Source organism: Motacilla alba, chromosome Z, assembly GCF_015832195.1.
Source record: "Motacilla alba alba isolate MOTALB_02 chromosome Z, Motacilla_alba_V1.0_pri, whole genome shotgun sequence".
Classification (NCBI taxonomy): Eukaryota; Metazoa; Chordata; class Aves; order Passeriformes; family Motacillidae; genus Motacilla; species Motacilla alba.
The window spans coordinates 859407-875336 of NC_052046.1; the positions used below are offsets into that span (position 1 = coordinate 859407).

At 53.4% G+C, this 15930-nt stretch overlaps 1 protein-coding gene across 3 annotated transcripts in view; it reads right to left on the reverse strand.

Annotated features, from left to right (window-relative positions):
• MAPK4 (mitogen-activated protein kinase 4) overlaps nt 1-15930 on the reverse strand; it is a 54911-nt gene that overhangs the window by 13527 nt on the left and 25454 nt on the right. For all 3 annotated transcript variants that reach the window (XM_038125213.1, XM_038125214.1, XM_038125215.1), the window contains exon 2: nt 11024-11742. In XM_038125213.1, coding sequence (XP_037981141.1) covers nt 11024-11569 — 546 coding nt within the window. In that variant the 5' untranslated portion in view covers nt 11570-11742. The remainder of the gene's footprint in view (nt 1-11023; nt 11743-15930) is intronic.

Consider the following 15930-nt stretch of genomic DNA (forward strand, 5'->3'; position numbering starts at 1 on the left):
GGCAGGGCTGTTTGTCACCATGGTATTGCAGCACCAACTGCAAAGGACAGATGGCTTCGGCAGCACAGACCTGCGGATCACACCTGCCCGAGTCATTCCAGGTCACCTCTGGAGGACTTGGATATATCCTACAAATCCCAATCCCCTTTCACTTGAGACCTTGTTCAGGAAAACAAAAGGGTGAGGGAGGATTGCTGGCACAGCTCCTCACCCCAGCCCCACTGTGCTGGCAGTGAGGATGATGAAGGCAGCTCCTCACCCCAGCCCCACTGTGCTGGCAGTGAGGATGATGAAGGCAGCTCCTCACCCCAGCCCCACTGTGCTGGCAGTGAGGATGATGAAGGCAGCTCCTCACCCCAGCCCCACTGTGCTGGCACTGAGGATGATGAAGGCAGCTCCTCACCCCAGCCCCACTGTGCTGGCAGTGAGGATGATGAAGGCAGGGCAGCTCCTCACCCCAGCCCCACTGTGCTCACAGTGAGGATGATGAGGGCAGCTCCTCAGCCCAGCCCCACTGTGCTCACAGTGAGGATGATGAGGGCAGCTCCTCACCCCAGCCCCACTCTGCTGGCAGTGAGGATGGCATTTGGGATGCTTTACCCCCTTCCACAGGAAGCATCCGTGGGACAAAGGCCGTCACCTTTCAGAAGCAGAGCCCTCCTGCTCCTGAGCCCACCAGCAGATTTGTCACAGCCCTGCTGTAGCCAGGGGATGTGTCCCAGCCTGGGAATAGCCCTGGCACCTCCAGGGGCCCCTGACTGCCACACTGGGGCTGGGCATGGATGGTTGTTGCATTGGCATGGATGGTTATTGCATCGGGATAACATTGGAATATTCATAAGCAGCCCTTTCTATATTAAACATAACACATTAACAGCAGGAGGTAGATTGAAATGCAGCAGGAGCAGCAAAATAAAATTAAATTACAAAGCCGAATTGCATTTAAATGCCACAAAGCATTTGGAGGATGTAAAAATGCAACGACAGCATGAACACAGTTCACATAAAAGCTTATTTGGGAACTCCATCCCTACTGATTCGGTTCCAGAGATCGTTTTCAGCTGCACTATACCCGGAGCTGTGCTGTACAGCATCTCCTGGGATGCTGTAGGATGCATCTCTCCACCTAAACACGAGAGCAGTGCACCACCACAAACACCACGAGGCTGATCACACTCCTCTTCCCCCAGTGCAGGTTTTTGTGCCAATTCCCAAATGTGCGAGTCATCAAGCTTTTAATCATGAAGGGCTTGCTTTTAAAAGAACATTTTAATTTCGGCCTTCTCATGATAAGTTGTAATGGAGACTGATTAAGCTAAGAAGTCTCCTTTAATGCTGCTGTATTTTCGCTAATGCTGCTCAATCAGAAGCAGCACAAAAGGCCCCAGGCATTATCCGATCAAACCACCACTTCTCAGCTACTGCAATAATTCCCAACAACGGAGACGCTGGTATTTATTGGGGAATCCCAGGAAAATAAACTCTGAGGCTAGTAATCCAGGGCAATTCTTAGCTGGAGCCATTTCTTCCCTCTCCCCGGGAAGGAGTGCCACCCTCCTTGTGGATTTAACACCGCTCATGTCTTTCTCCTCTCTGACAGCAAGAAGGATCTGAGTTCTCGGGGGTGTCTGCGCCATGCAAGATGCATGAGCAACACACTGCAAATATCTCCAAGCCACAACAAGCCAAACATTTCCCTCCCCTCACATCTCGGAGAAAATTCCTGCAAAAACTCTCCCAAATGGACACACCTTCGACCTTCCTGCTGCCACGTGAGGCTCCTGGTGGTGGTCAATTCTCACCGCGATTAATCCTCCCCTCTCCTGCTGCCCCTCACGCCAGGTCTGACTGCCATCTGCCCACTTCCATCTGCTGGAAAACCTTGGATTGCCCCCAGCATGCCCAGGAAGGACCCACGGAGAGGAGGAACCTCCAGCTGCTCTCCATTCCCCCACTCGTGCTCCTCAGAGCCGGACTCCAGCACTGAGGTCCCCACCTCGTGCACCCCACCATTGACCCCACCTTGTGGACCCCAGCATTGAGTTCTCCACCTCATGCACCCCACCTTGGAGTTCCCCACATCGTGGACCCCAGCATTTTCCCCACCTCATGCACCCCACCATTGAGGTCCCCACCTTGTGGACCCCACCACTGACACCACCTTGTGGACACCACCATTGAGTTCTCCACCTCGGGGACCCCATCACTGAGGTCCTCACCTTGGGGACCCCAGCATTGACCCCACCTCATGCACCCCACCATTGAGGTCCCTACCTTGTGGACCCTAGCATTGACCCCACATTGTGGACCCCACCATTCAGGTCCCCACCTCATGCACCCCACTACTGAGGTCCCCACCTCGTGGACACCACGATTGACCCCACCTCGTGGACATCAGCATTGAGTTCTCCACCTCATGGACCCCACCATTGAGTTCCCCACATCGTAAACCCCAGCATTTTCCCCACCTCGTGGACCCCATTATTGAGGTTCCCAGCTCATGGACCCCACCACTGACCCCACCTCACGGACCCCACCACTGAGGTCCCACCTTGTGGACCCACATTGACCCCACCTTGTGGACACCAGCATTGAGTTCTCCACCTCAGGGACCCCACCATTGAGGTCCCCACCTCGTGGACGCGAACACTGAGGTCCTCACCTTGGGCCCCAGCATTGACCCCTCCTCATTGAGGTCCCCACCTCGTGGACCCCACCACTGACCCCACCTTGTGGACCCCATGATTGACCCCACCTTGTGGACACCAGCATTGAGTTCTCCACCTCAGGGACCCCAACACAGAGGTTCTCACTTTGGGGACCCCAGCATTGAGGTCCCCACCTTGGGCCCCAGCATTGACCCCACCTCGTGGACCCCACCATTCAGGTCCCCACATCATGCACCCCACCACTGATGTCCCCACCTTGTGGACCCCACTACTGAGGTCCCCACCTCATGGACCCCAGCTCCACCTCATGGACCTCACCATTGATGTCCCCACCTTGTGGACCCCACTACTGAGGTCCTCACCTTGGGGACCCCAGCATTGAGTTCCCATGTCGTGGACCCCAGAATTGACCCCAACTCATGAACCCCACTACTGATATCCCCAACTCGTGGACCCCACCACTGACCCCACATTGTGGACCCCATCATTGACCCCACCTCGTGGACCCCACCACTGATATCCCCACCTCGTGGACCCCCCATTCATGTCCCCACCTTGTGGACCCCCATCCAGGTCCCCACCTCATGGACCCCACCACTGCCTCCCGGGGCATTCCACACCAGGCTCTGCGTTATCCCTCCCCTTCCTCGGGGTGGGAGGGATACAGGGTGGAGCGATTGGAGGTTTGGAAATCGAGACTTTTGCGACCTGGCTCGAGGTCCTGCTGGGGGCAGCACAGCCTCGAGCAGTGGATACAGCCCTGGCACATTTCCCTGGCTAAAACCTGGGCTAGATCCCTATTTTCAGAGAATGCCCGGGCGCCTGTCCTGCCGCCTGGAGGAAGCAACTGCAGCCCCGTGGACGAAGAGGTTCTAGGGAGAAACGGCACCGCAGATTTGGGATCCAGGATCGCCAGGTCACTGCCACGGGACCAGGACCCACCTGCACCTGGGCTGGGCACGCACTCAGCCCCACCTGTGGGGCCAGGCTGGGCAGCCCCGGCGCTCCTGGCCATCGCCTGAGCAAGGCAGGGCTCCAGCACAAGGATTTCTCCTTTATGCAGATTCAAGCAGACAGAAAGACTGAGAGCCGAAGCCTATTAATTAGCACTAATTAAGATGGAACATACATCTTTGTGACAATATTCGGCACAGCGCTTTCTGCACTGAAGAATCTCTTTAAGAAACAACATAATGGAGTTAATTGAAAAATAGAAGTAGTTTCAAGTCTAAGCCCTTCCATGCTATATTGTTGGGTTTTTTTTTTGCTTGCGATTTTCAAGTATCATTTTCCTGCTTCTCCTCTTGCCCTCCCGGGTGTGTGGCAACAGCTCCGGCAATCTATAAAGGTGGTGAATTCACTACAGGTAGGATTAGCATCAAGTCCTATCAAGCAGCACAGCAAGGGAACTGGGGAGCAAAGAGAAATGGATGTTTTTTCAAATTCTTTACGCAACACATACTCTGCGTTTTGCTTGTAAACACCAGAAAGATAAACAATTCTGGGCAGGGGCTGCTGCATCCCGGTGTGGCCCTGGCGACAGCACACCGAACCTGCCTTCCAGGGGCGCTGAGGGAGTGGCAGCACACGAGGAGCACGGAGCTGCTGGTGCTCCAAACCCACCCCCATCCAACCCCGGGGCTCCTCTCCGGAGCCGGAGGGATCCAGGGGCCATGGGAGTTCAGGATGCACCTACTGCAAACCGAGCAGCCCCCACGCCACAGCGCAGGGCTTCCTCCAGGTGTGTTCCACACCAGAATCCGCCTTCCTGCAGCCAAAAAGGCGCAGAGGTGCAGACCAGGTGCTCTCAAACTGGAGATCCATCATGATCCGAGCACAGCCTGCGTATCCGTGCCGCCAGCCACAAACACGGTCGGGATTTCTGCTGCTGCGCCCGTGGGAGCCGGATCAGCTCCTGGTGCAGATGGGGGGGCTGAAAATAGCAACAAAGCCCAAGCTTTTGGAATAATCCTGGAGCAGCAGCAAGCTTCTGCCTCTTCACAGCAGGGTTTTTAACCTCATTTTATAAAATGCAGGTCGGGCAGTTCTAGGAGGGGCTGTGGGAGACGCCGGGTTTGCGGGAATGCTGTTCCACAGGAGGACAGCCGAGCGGCTGCTGTGTGTGGCCCCGGCAAAGTGACGGGCTCTGGTTTTGGGAGGGCAGAGGGCATTCATCCAGCAGCATGGACCGTCACCGGCCTTGGAGGCAGGACAAACGAGCTGGGGTCACAGCGGGGAGGTCAGCACGGCTGCACGGGGGGCTGCCAGGGCCCAGGAGGTGTTCCTGTCCACAGGAGCACACAGCCCCGCAGCCTCACCTCCTCTGAACTCCTCCTCACCACCCCCCAACTGGGAATTCTGTCATTCCACCGGATGGACTGGAAGCGATTATGGTTGTGCTGAACAGCAAGTACGGAGCTTAAAGGAGGACTTCAAAGCTTTGAAGGTGGTCTGCGAAGTATTTCCCACAGTAACTGCCCCTAAAAGGGCTGACACACCTCCATGGCGTGGAGCTTCTGCCAATTCATGGCGGAATGAATCCTACCAACAGGCAAAGGGAGAGCAGGTCCCTGGAACGCCGTGCCGCTGTCCCCAGGTGCTTTGGAGCACTCGGAAGGGACAATCTATCTTGCACAACACAGGGATGATTTTGGTTCGTGGTCATGTCACCCAGGGAGGACACGCAGCGAGTCTCTGTGTCCCCCTCAGCAGAAATCTCCTGTCCTTCCCAGGCAGGGCCACCCCAGGCTCTGCCCGGCGCTGGGGGTCCAACTCAAACTGTCCACGTGGGATGCACAGTGGATGATGGATGGATGGATGATGGATGGATGACGGATGGATGGATGGATGATGGATGGATGATGATGGATGATGGATGGATGGATGGATGATGGATGATGGATGGATGGATGATGGATGATGATGGATGTATGGATGATGGATGATGGATGGATGGATGTATGGATGATGGATGATGATGGATGATGGATGGATGATGGATGGATGATGGATGGATGGATGGATGGATGATGGATGGATGATGGATGGATGGATGATGGATGATGGATGGATGATGGATGGATGATGGATGGACGATGGATGTGATGGATGATGGATGATGGATGATGGATGGATGGATGATGGATGGATGATGATGGATGATGGATGGATGATGATGGATGATGATGGATGATGGATGAATGGATGGATGGATGGATGATGGATGGATGGATGGGATGATGGATGGATGATGGATGATGGATGGATGATGGATGGATGATGGATGGATGATGATGGATGATGGATGGATGATGGATGATGGATGATGGATGGATGATGGATGATGGATGATGGATGGATGATGGATGATGGATGGATGATGGATGATGGATGGATGGATGATGGATGACGGATGGATGATGGATGGATGATGGATGGATGGATGATGGATGATGGATGATGGATGATGGATGGATGATGGATGATGGATGGATGATGGGATGGATGATGGATGGATGATGGATGATGGATGGATGATGGATGATGATGGATGGATGGATGGATGGATGGATGGATGGATGGATGATGGATGGATGATGGATGGATGGATGGATGGATGGATGGATGGATGATGGATGATGATGGATGATGGATGATGGATGGATGGCTGGATGGATGATGGATGGATGGATGATGGATGGATGGATGGATGGATGGATGGATGGATGGATGATGGATGATGGATGGATGGATGGATGGATGGAATGGATGATGGATGGATGATGGATGATGGATGGATGGCTGGATTGATGGCTGGATGGCTGATAGATGGTGGATGGATGGATTATGGATGGGTGGATGGATGAATGGATGGATGGCTGGATGGATGGATGCATGGAGGGGTGGGAGATGGGAAGCAGGCCCAGGAGCCTCTGCAGACACACAGGCAGGGACAGGTCCGTGGGTACAGGCCGGGCCCCTCAGCTGCAGACAGAGGGAGCACTGCAGAGGATTCTGGTGGGGAAGGCGGGATGAACGCATTCCCCAGGGGGATGAAGCGTTGTGAGCAGGAAATGCCCAGCTTTGCCTGTCCTGCACTAGGATAAGGACCTCGTGGAGGCTGGGAATGCTCCTTTCCTCACCTCCAACCCCCCTTTGCTCACCATTTGGGCACTGAGGTGCAGGGCCAAGTGTTCAAACCACAAGCAGCAGCAGCCAAGGAGAAAGGCAAGAATGTGGAGATGTTCCAGAGGGATAAACTCCCAGGGATAAAGAGCAGCGTGGTGGAAAAGAGAGGAGCCTGCACACCTGGCTGGTGAGAGCTTTGGGAGCATGAGAGAGAGACATGGATGAGCAGGATCAGCTCCTGCTATGCCTGCTACTCTGTGTCTAAAAGAGATCTCTGCAAGTACCTGAGCCTAGACCCTCACCTGCCTGAGACAGGGCTAAGCTTTCAGGCCTGAGCAGCCTGGGAAGGTGCAGACCAAGATCTGGATGTGACCTTGGCAGCTGGAAATCCCCTTTTTTCCCTCTGGAGAAGTTTCAGACAAAGAGATGTCCCCATGCTGCTCTTACCACATGGAGAAAGGTATGAGCAGCAAAAACAGCCAAAGGGCAGGAGAGACAGAGCCAAAGCTGCTCTGCTTTGCAGCTGGGGAGGCCAGCTCCTCGCTGTGCCTCAGGACACCCCAGGGCTGGGGAGCTCTCCCCTTCCCACCACGTTATCCCAACTCAGTATTCCCAAGGGCTGGGGAGCTCTCCCCTTCCCACCACATTATCCCAGCTCAGCATTCCCAGGGCTGGGGAGCTCTCCCCTTCCCACCACATTATCCCAACTCAGCATCTCCCAGGGCTGGGGAGCTCTCCCCACCATGTATTCCCAACTCAACATTCCCAAGGGCTGGGGAGCTCTCCCCACTATGTATTCCCAACTCAGCATCTCCCAGGGCTGGGGAGCTCTCCCCTTCCCACCACGTTATCCCAACTCAGCATCTCCCAGGGCTAGGGAGCTCTCCCCACTATGTATTCCCAACTCAGCATCTCCCAGGGCTGGGGAGCTCTCCCCTTCCCACCATGTTATCCCAACTCAGCATTACCAGGGCTGGGGAGCTCTCCCCACCATGTATTCCCTACTCAGCATCCCCCAGAGCTAGGGAGCTCTCCTCTTCCCACCACGTTATCCCAACTCAACATCCCCCAGGGCTGGAGAGCTCTCCCCACCATGTATTCCCAACTCAGCATTCCACAGGGCCGGGGAGCTCTCCCCTTCCCACCACGTTATCCCAGCTCAGCATTTGGCTGAGGAAAGTCACATAAACAAGACATCCTACCAGGCAGGGGCTCTTAGTCAGGGGGCATGTGTATTCCAGGCTGTGTTTAAAATTCTGCTCACGATCCAGCGCGGCTCATATTTGCCATTTTAACACTCAGCAGGACGGTTTGGGGCTTGAGAAACATCAGGTCAGAAGAGTTGTGACCTTTGAGACAAATAACACCACAACCTGCAATCGTTTGTGCCAGCAGAGCCCGGCCATTAGTGTAAGCACATTCCAGACACAAAACATGCCAAGAGAAAAAAATCCACACGCTCAAGATGACAAAGAGCTCTCAGGAAAGGCTCTCAAGAAACCATGGGACAGAGGTGCAGCTCTGAGGTTTGGATCTGCTGGGTCTTTGGGGTAGTTAATTGCCCAAAGGGTGCAGGATTTCATCTGTCTGGACTGCGAGAGTCCCTGCTCTGCTCGGGCTGATGCCTTGGGGAGGCTGCCTGGAACAGAGGCTAGCCAAGAGTGAGAGAATAAAGTGGGTATTTGTTAACGACCCTCAATAGGTGCACCTTGGGCAGTCAAAGCCTCCTCGAGGCCTCACCCAAGGTGGGCGACGGTCACGAGATTTTCACACAACTTCAAGTTTTGTCTATTTACATATCAGGGGTTAACCCTCCAATTACAGCTTCAGGTAATGAAGTCACACACCCTCAGTTTGCTCCCCTCTCCCAACTGACTTTTGTTTTTACTTTTCAGGGCCTGAGGCTGTAGGGCATCCTTGGCTCTCAGGCCTGGAGGGATTGCTCTGCCTGCCCAAAATGTGAAGACGGCACCCAACACTCTGTATGGAGTTTAGAGCAATGCACTGAAGCAGTACAGCATTTGAAAAATATAAAAGATAAAACTCTAAGGCACTGGTGGGGCCCTGGGGTGGAGGCCCTACAGCCTCAGACTCGGGATGCTCCACTGCTCTGCCTCCTGCTGCAGAGCACGGAGCTCATCAATCTGAGTGACTCTTGCAGGAGAGCGGAGCTTGAAAGAGAGACACGGAAAGGAATTGATTTCCCCGAGCCATCTCTGAAGTGCTGGACATCAAAGGCAGGGCTGACCCACACCCCATCCCGCTGTAGCCCTGCCTCTGCGGGCCCTGGCACCAGCCCTGGCAAACCCAGCCCTGGCACCCCCAGGGATCCCCAATGTTATGACATTGTCTGCTGCTTCCAGCTCTGCTCCCGAGCAGCATCCAGCTTTCTCTGCTGGGTGCTGCAGCATCCAGCTTTCTCTGCACACTCAGAAGGGCTTTTTTGTGCTGATGCTCCAGCCTCCCACCCCGTGAGGAACTGGAGATGCTCGTGCAGTGGCGTCTGGCAGAGTTAAACACCAAGATGAAGCTGCAGCCCTTGACAGCTCCTTCCACTGCACGGGCTGTTATTGAGGCAACAGAGAATTGCTAAGAAATAGCAATAATTCTGCAGCAGACGCGAACAGATGACTCCTACCCTGATCCCACAGTCCTTGACAGAACAATGTTCCTTAAATCAGAGACTTTCTGTGTTCATGTAGCCTGCCTTGTTTGCAGGGTTTTATCTGGGAGTTACCTGACTTTGAACAAACAAATCACACTTTTGAAGAGCCGGGAGCCTCTTCCTGAGCTGGGCCATAAATAATGAGTGAGGAAGGGAGCACAGAAAGGGCAGCCAGAGTGACAGGGACCCTGTGCTTGCTTCCTGCAGCCTCATTCCTTTTCCCCAGGCTCTGTTTCTCCCCACAGCCCAGACTAAATATCCAGAATAAATCAGAATAAATATCCAGATATCCAGAATAAATCAGCTCCCTAGGATCATGAGATTGTCGTTTTGCCATCCTCTGCTGCCTCCCCTTCCACACCTCCCTTCCCAGAGCAACAGGCAGGAGCCCACTGGAAAATGCAAAGCACATTTAAACCTGTCAAATCTGCTGTGCAACAACAGATCCATGGGGGACCCCCCCAGCCTCGCCCACGGACACACCCAGCTCTAGGAAACAGATTCTGCCCCATCTCACCACACTGAGCAGTAGCTTTAACCAGAAGCCAGCTGCAGACCACGCCGTGGCTTTGTGTTCTCCCAGGAACACGTGCAGCCACGGGCTGATGGAGCCTCCGCCACGTTCCTGCACTGCTCAAGAGCCCCAGCCTGGAAGGCAACCTGCACTTCCCACCTGCATCTCTGCTCAGGATCCATTAGCACCAGCACTGTGTGTTACGGAGCCTTCTCACCCACTGTCCCTCCCTCCTTCCCTCCCTCCCACGCTGCCTGCCCGCTGTCAACGCTGCAGGCTGTCCTGGCTGCTCACGTTATTGTTCCTTCCTTCACTCCACACCGAGTGCCAAACAGCAGAGAACTCCGTGTAGTCATTTGGATCCGGACCCCGGATGAAAGGATTTGGCTGAGCCTCAAAGACCCGCTCCTCTCCCACTATGTTAAACGAATGTAATTCAAGGGAAATTGGGTTTTTAAGAAGCTGGTTGGCACCGAAGCGAGGACAAAGCCCAGCAGAGTGGGTGTGGACATGCCAGGTCCCCTCTCCACCTGCTCCCAGCAGCTTGTGCTTTTCAACAGCAGCGGAGCAAGAAACACAGGGCTTAGTCATTTGGGTAAAGCAAGCAAACACACGCCTCCCCTCAGTCCACCGCTGAGACAGAGCGGAATACCCGAGCGTGTGTTTGATGCACACAGTGCAAAGCAATGCAAGGCAGCTGAAGGGCACTCAAACCCTTCCCGTGCCCTCTTTGCAGAACCCTGCGGACCCTGGCAGAGCTCAGCACATGGGCTGTGCCCAGAAAACACGGAAGGCCAGGCTGGATAGGGCTCTGAGCAACCCCTCCTTGTGGAAGGTGCCTCTGCTCGTTGCTGGGGGTTGGTCTGAACGAGCTTTAGAGGTCCCTTCCCACCCAAACCGTGACTCCCTGGACATGTGTCACGGCTTGGGGCAGACGACCCAGCAGGGCTCACGGTGCCCAAAGAGGCTCCAGGACCAGCTCCCCCAGAAGATCCACCAGGGCCCATCCACATCACCCCCCTGTGCCGGCCCGTAGGCGCTGCCCACCTTGTGCGAGTAGTGCTGATCCACGATCCTGGCCAGGCCGAAGTCGCCGATCTTCAGCACCAGGTCCTCCGTGCTGATGAAGATGTTGGCCGGCTTGAGGTCGCGGTGCAGCACGTTGGCCGAGTGGATGTACTTGAGCCCGCGCAGCAGCTGGTACATGAAGAGCTTGGCGTGCTCCTCGGCCAGCTTGCCCTGCTCCAGCAGCCGCGCCAGGTCCGTCTCCATGTACTCCTGCACGATGTACACCACGTTGAACTTGAAGAAGTCCCCGCGCAGGTGGGCGCCCTTGGGGCCCAGCACCTCGTAGACCTTGACGATGTTCTCGTGCTCGAGGCGGCGGATGATCTTGATCTCGCGGAAGGCGTGCTTGACGCTGCGGGCATCGCCCAGCGTCAGCTTCTTCACGGCCACCTTGCGGCAGCTGCGGCTGTCCAGCGCCGACAGCACCAGCCCGTTGGCCCCGAAGCCCAGCGGGCGGAAGTTGACGAAGCGGCAGCCCAGGTCGTAGCCGTACATGCTGGCCAGGCAGTCGCACTTCTCTGCCATCGCGCGCCCTTCCCGCTCCGCCGCCCTCGTCACTCGAAAAGCCGGGAATGTCCCGGGGCTTCCAGGTCAGGGACGCGGCGGGAAGTCGGGCGCCTCATCATTGCTCACGGGTGCCTGGGGAGGGGGCTCGCCCGGAGCCCGGCGCTTCGAGGCGACACAGGGTGGAAATAAATCTGAGGGCACACAGAGAGAGAGAAAGAAATTGTTTTAAACTGGGTGAGAAGTCAAGAGAGTTTCCAAGCAGCACAGTAGAGAAGCACAGCCCGGAGATGTCTGTCAAAGGAGAGGGGTTCTTTTTCTTGAGATTAAAAAATTAGCACTACTACATCTTTGAGCTCCTGCCTTGCTTCCCTTCCCCGGGAGGGGAGGAGAGGAGAGGAGAGGAGAGGAGAGGAGAGGAGAGGAGAGGAGAGGAGAGGAGAGGAGAGGAGAGGAGAGGAGAGGAGAGGAGAGGAGAGGAGAGGAGAGGAGAGGAGAGGAGAGGAGAGGAGAGGAGAGGAGAGGAGAGGAGAGGAGAGGAGAGGAGAGGAGAGGAGAGGAGAGGAGAGGAGAGGAGAGGAGAGGAGAGGAGAGGAGAGGAGAGGAGAGGAGAGGAGAGGAGAGGAGAGGAGAGGAGAGGAGAGGAGAGGAGGATCCATTTGATGCCTGTGCTGCCTGTGCCTTGCCCACGTAACAGCTCGCTGACCATGAGCAAAACCGTGACCTTTCAGAGGATCATCAGTTATCCTCTCCCAAGGCACGCAGCACCACCAGCATTTTTCAGCTGCTTAATTTTCCCGTTTCCATTTGTAAGATGCAGAGAGCTGTAACTCTTTCTTTTCCCCTTGGCTGACCTTTTTTTTTTTTTCCCTTTTTAAAAATTTTCTTGAAAACGCTAGGGAGCAATTTGCAGTGGCTGCACAGCGCGTCGCGTCAGCGGCTGCCCGGGCGAACCACACGGCAAAAACAGCACAGAAACGAGGGTGCAAACCCTCCCTCCCGGGCAGCTGAGAGGGCCACGGAGCTTTTGGGTTTGTAACAACCAGAACTGCTCAGGCAAAGAAGGAGATTTGTGCAAAAAGCTTTCAGAAGTGTCCGTGGGGATGCGACACCCCCTGAACTCATGTCCCGCAGCACACATTGGCAGCAGCTCCAGGATGCCATCCTGGGTTCTCTGAAATTACAGCTGAGTTGCAGGGAGGATATGAAGTGTGTTTTCTCCCCCAGCAGGGCGTTAAGAAGCTGTGGTTGGTGCACCCAAGAGGAGCTGGGTGAGCAGCGGCAGCCGGCTGAGCCGTCTCTGGAGCCCGGTCCCAGATCGCAGAGCTCTCTGCCTTTCAGCTGTGCCAACAACTCCTCCGAGCAGCCGAGGAGTCTCTGGCCCAGCTGCAGAGGCTCTGGAAGGAGCCTGCTGGCACCACAGAGGGGCAGAGCCTCGCCTCCACGGGCAAACACCAACATCTGCAGCCAGAGGGTCCCAGTGCTTGGGGATCTTCCTGACAAAACCTGTCTGGCGGCAGGTGACCACGCAGAGGTGGCCGTGGGCAGGGGATGATTTCCCACAGCTGCTGCAGCTGGGAAAAGACAGCTCAGGACCCTCAAAGCGCCCCAGTTTCCCACTGTGGTTTTTACAGCTCGTTTGGGAACAGAACGGGATGAAAGGTCCGAGGCGGGAGGGAACAGCTGGGCTTTCCCCCAGAGGATGAGCGCAAGGCTCTCGGCGCACCACGTCTCCCTGCAGCTGCTCGAGTCTGGAGGAGCAAGGACGCCTGTCCTGCCTGCGCCCGGGCCCCGTGCTGCTCCCAGCCCCTGACGCCTTGCTGCACCCCAGCTTCACCCTTGTGACACCCCCGAGGGTCCCCCCAGGCCGGGGGGAGCTGTGGGACCAGCCGGCTGCACGGGGGCCGTGACCTTGCACAGGGGGGTCCCAGGTTACCAGAGGAGGAGCATTGAAATAATAAAATAACATGAAATAAAATATAAAAAATAAAAATTTAAACAAAATAAATTAAAATAAGGTAATAATTAAAATGAAATAATAGTATAAAATAATGATTAAAATAAAATAAGAGAAAATAAAATAAAATAATAAGTAAAATAAAATAAAATATAAAAATTAAGCCAAAATAAATTAAGATAATAATTAAAATGAAATAATAATATAAAATAGTGATTGAAATAAAATAAGATAAAATAAAATAAAATATTAAAATTAAAACAAAATAAATTAAAATAAGAGAATAATTAAATAATAATATAAAAATCATTAAAATAAAATAAAATAATAAGTAAAATAAAACATAAAATATAAAAATTAAAGCAAAATAAATTAAATAATATAATAATTAAAATGAAATAATAATATAAAATAATGATTAAAATGAAATAAAATAATAAGTAAAATAAAATAGAATAAAATATAAAAATTAAAGCAAAATAAATTAAAATAAGATAATAATGAAAATTAAATAATAATATAAAATAATGATTAAAATAAAATAAGATAAAATAAAATAAAATACAAAATTAAAACAAATTAAATTAGAAATATTAAAATGAAATAATGATATAAAATAATAAAATAAAATAAAATAAAATATTAAGTAAAATAAAATAAAATAAAATAAAATAAAATAATTATTAAAATGAAATAATAATATAAAATAATTATGAAATAAAATAAAATAAAAATGAAAACAAATTAAATTAAATTAAAATAAAATAATCATTAAAATAGAATAGAATAGAGTAGAATAGACTAAAATAAAATAAAATAAAATAAAGTAAAATAAAGTAAAATAGAATAGAATAGAGTAGAATAAAATAAAATAAAATAAAATAAAATAAAATAAAATAAAATAAAATAAAATAAAATAAACTGTGGATCTGCTCCTGTTGTATTCTTCAAGCCAGAACGATGTCTCTGTTAGAGCCCCCGATCACCAGAGCTGCTCCATTAACCTGGCAGAGGGCTCACAGCCTGGTCCTGTGCCCTGCGCTTCCCAGGCCGCGCTGCTGGGACCCTCCTGCTCCCTGGCTGAAGCTCCCAGGAATAACAAAACACCAGGGAAAACATCAAAGGCTGAGCAATCACCCATTGCCGAGGGTGGGTGAGGAAGGCGGCGCTCCAGGGCAGCAGCGACGCGGGGAGGCAGCCGGCTCACAGCTGAAACGGAGGCACACGGAGAGGAGGCAGGCAGGGCAGGGATACCCTCGAAAGAGCATCTGCCAGCAGCTACCGAGCCGCTTGGCAAGCGCTGCCTGCTCCTCCAGCCGGGAAGCAAAAATAATTACAGCCTCTTTTCAACCCAGCAATTATCTAATGCTGGCTGCTGCACGCAAGGACCCAGCAGAGGAAGATGCTGCTGCTGCTGCCAGGGAGCGGGGCAGGCACCAGGGAGGCAAACCTGGGGGACAAAACCAGCTGGGGAGCAAGGGAGCAGCGAGGTGGATAGATCCTGAGGCTCTGCAGGGAAGAGCAGGAGGCTGCCCCAGCGGGGTGACGAGGCCATGGAGAGGGAGAAGGTGCTGCTGGAGGCTCTGAGGACCACGGCAAGGCTCAAGGGCAGCCTGGGAGCCGGCGAGCGACCAGGGGGCTGCAGCAGCAGAGGGGCTTTTCCCCTGCTGGGAACCGCCTGGGCTTCCCCAGCCCGCGCTGCAGACCTGCACAGCTCCTGGGAGAGCGCCTGACCAGGAGGAGAAAACAAATAAAAGTATCCGAAACAAATAAAAATAACCAAAATCTCCTGCTGGCGAAGGGAACTCTGTGAAATAGGGCTGGGATTGGTGTGCTTTAACACGGCGCCATGGTGGCTGTGAGACCCATCTCGGTACCTCACGGTGTCCCCAGCCCCAGCCCCAGCATCCAGCACCCAGCCCCATCATCCAGCACCCAGCCCCATCATCCAGCACCCATCCCCAGCATGCTGCTCAGCTCTGCCATTCCAGGTTTGTGGTGATGGGACGGGATGATCCCAGGCAGCCCTTCCCACCAAACCCTCCTGCTCAGCTCTGCCATTCCGGGCTCGTGGTGATGGGACTGGATGGTTCTGGGGAGCCCTTCCCACCAAACCCTCCTGCTCAGCTCTGCCATTCCGGGCTCGTGGTGATGCGACGGGATGATCCCAGGCAGCCCTTCCCACCAAACCCTCCTGCTCAGCTCTGCCATTCCAGGCTCGTGGGCTCTGGGTCTGGATGGTCCTGGGGAGCTCTTCCCACCAAACCCTCCTGCTCAGCTCTGCCATTCCAGGCTCGTGGGCTCTGGACTGGATGATCCTGCAGAGCCCTTCCCACCAAACCCTCCTGCTCAGCTCTGCCATTCCAGGCTCGTGGGCTCTGGACTGGATGATCCTGCAGAGCCCTTCCCACCAAACCCTCCTGCT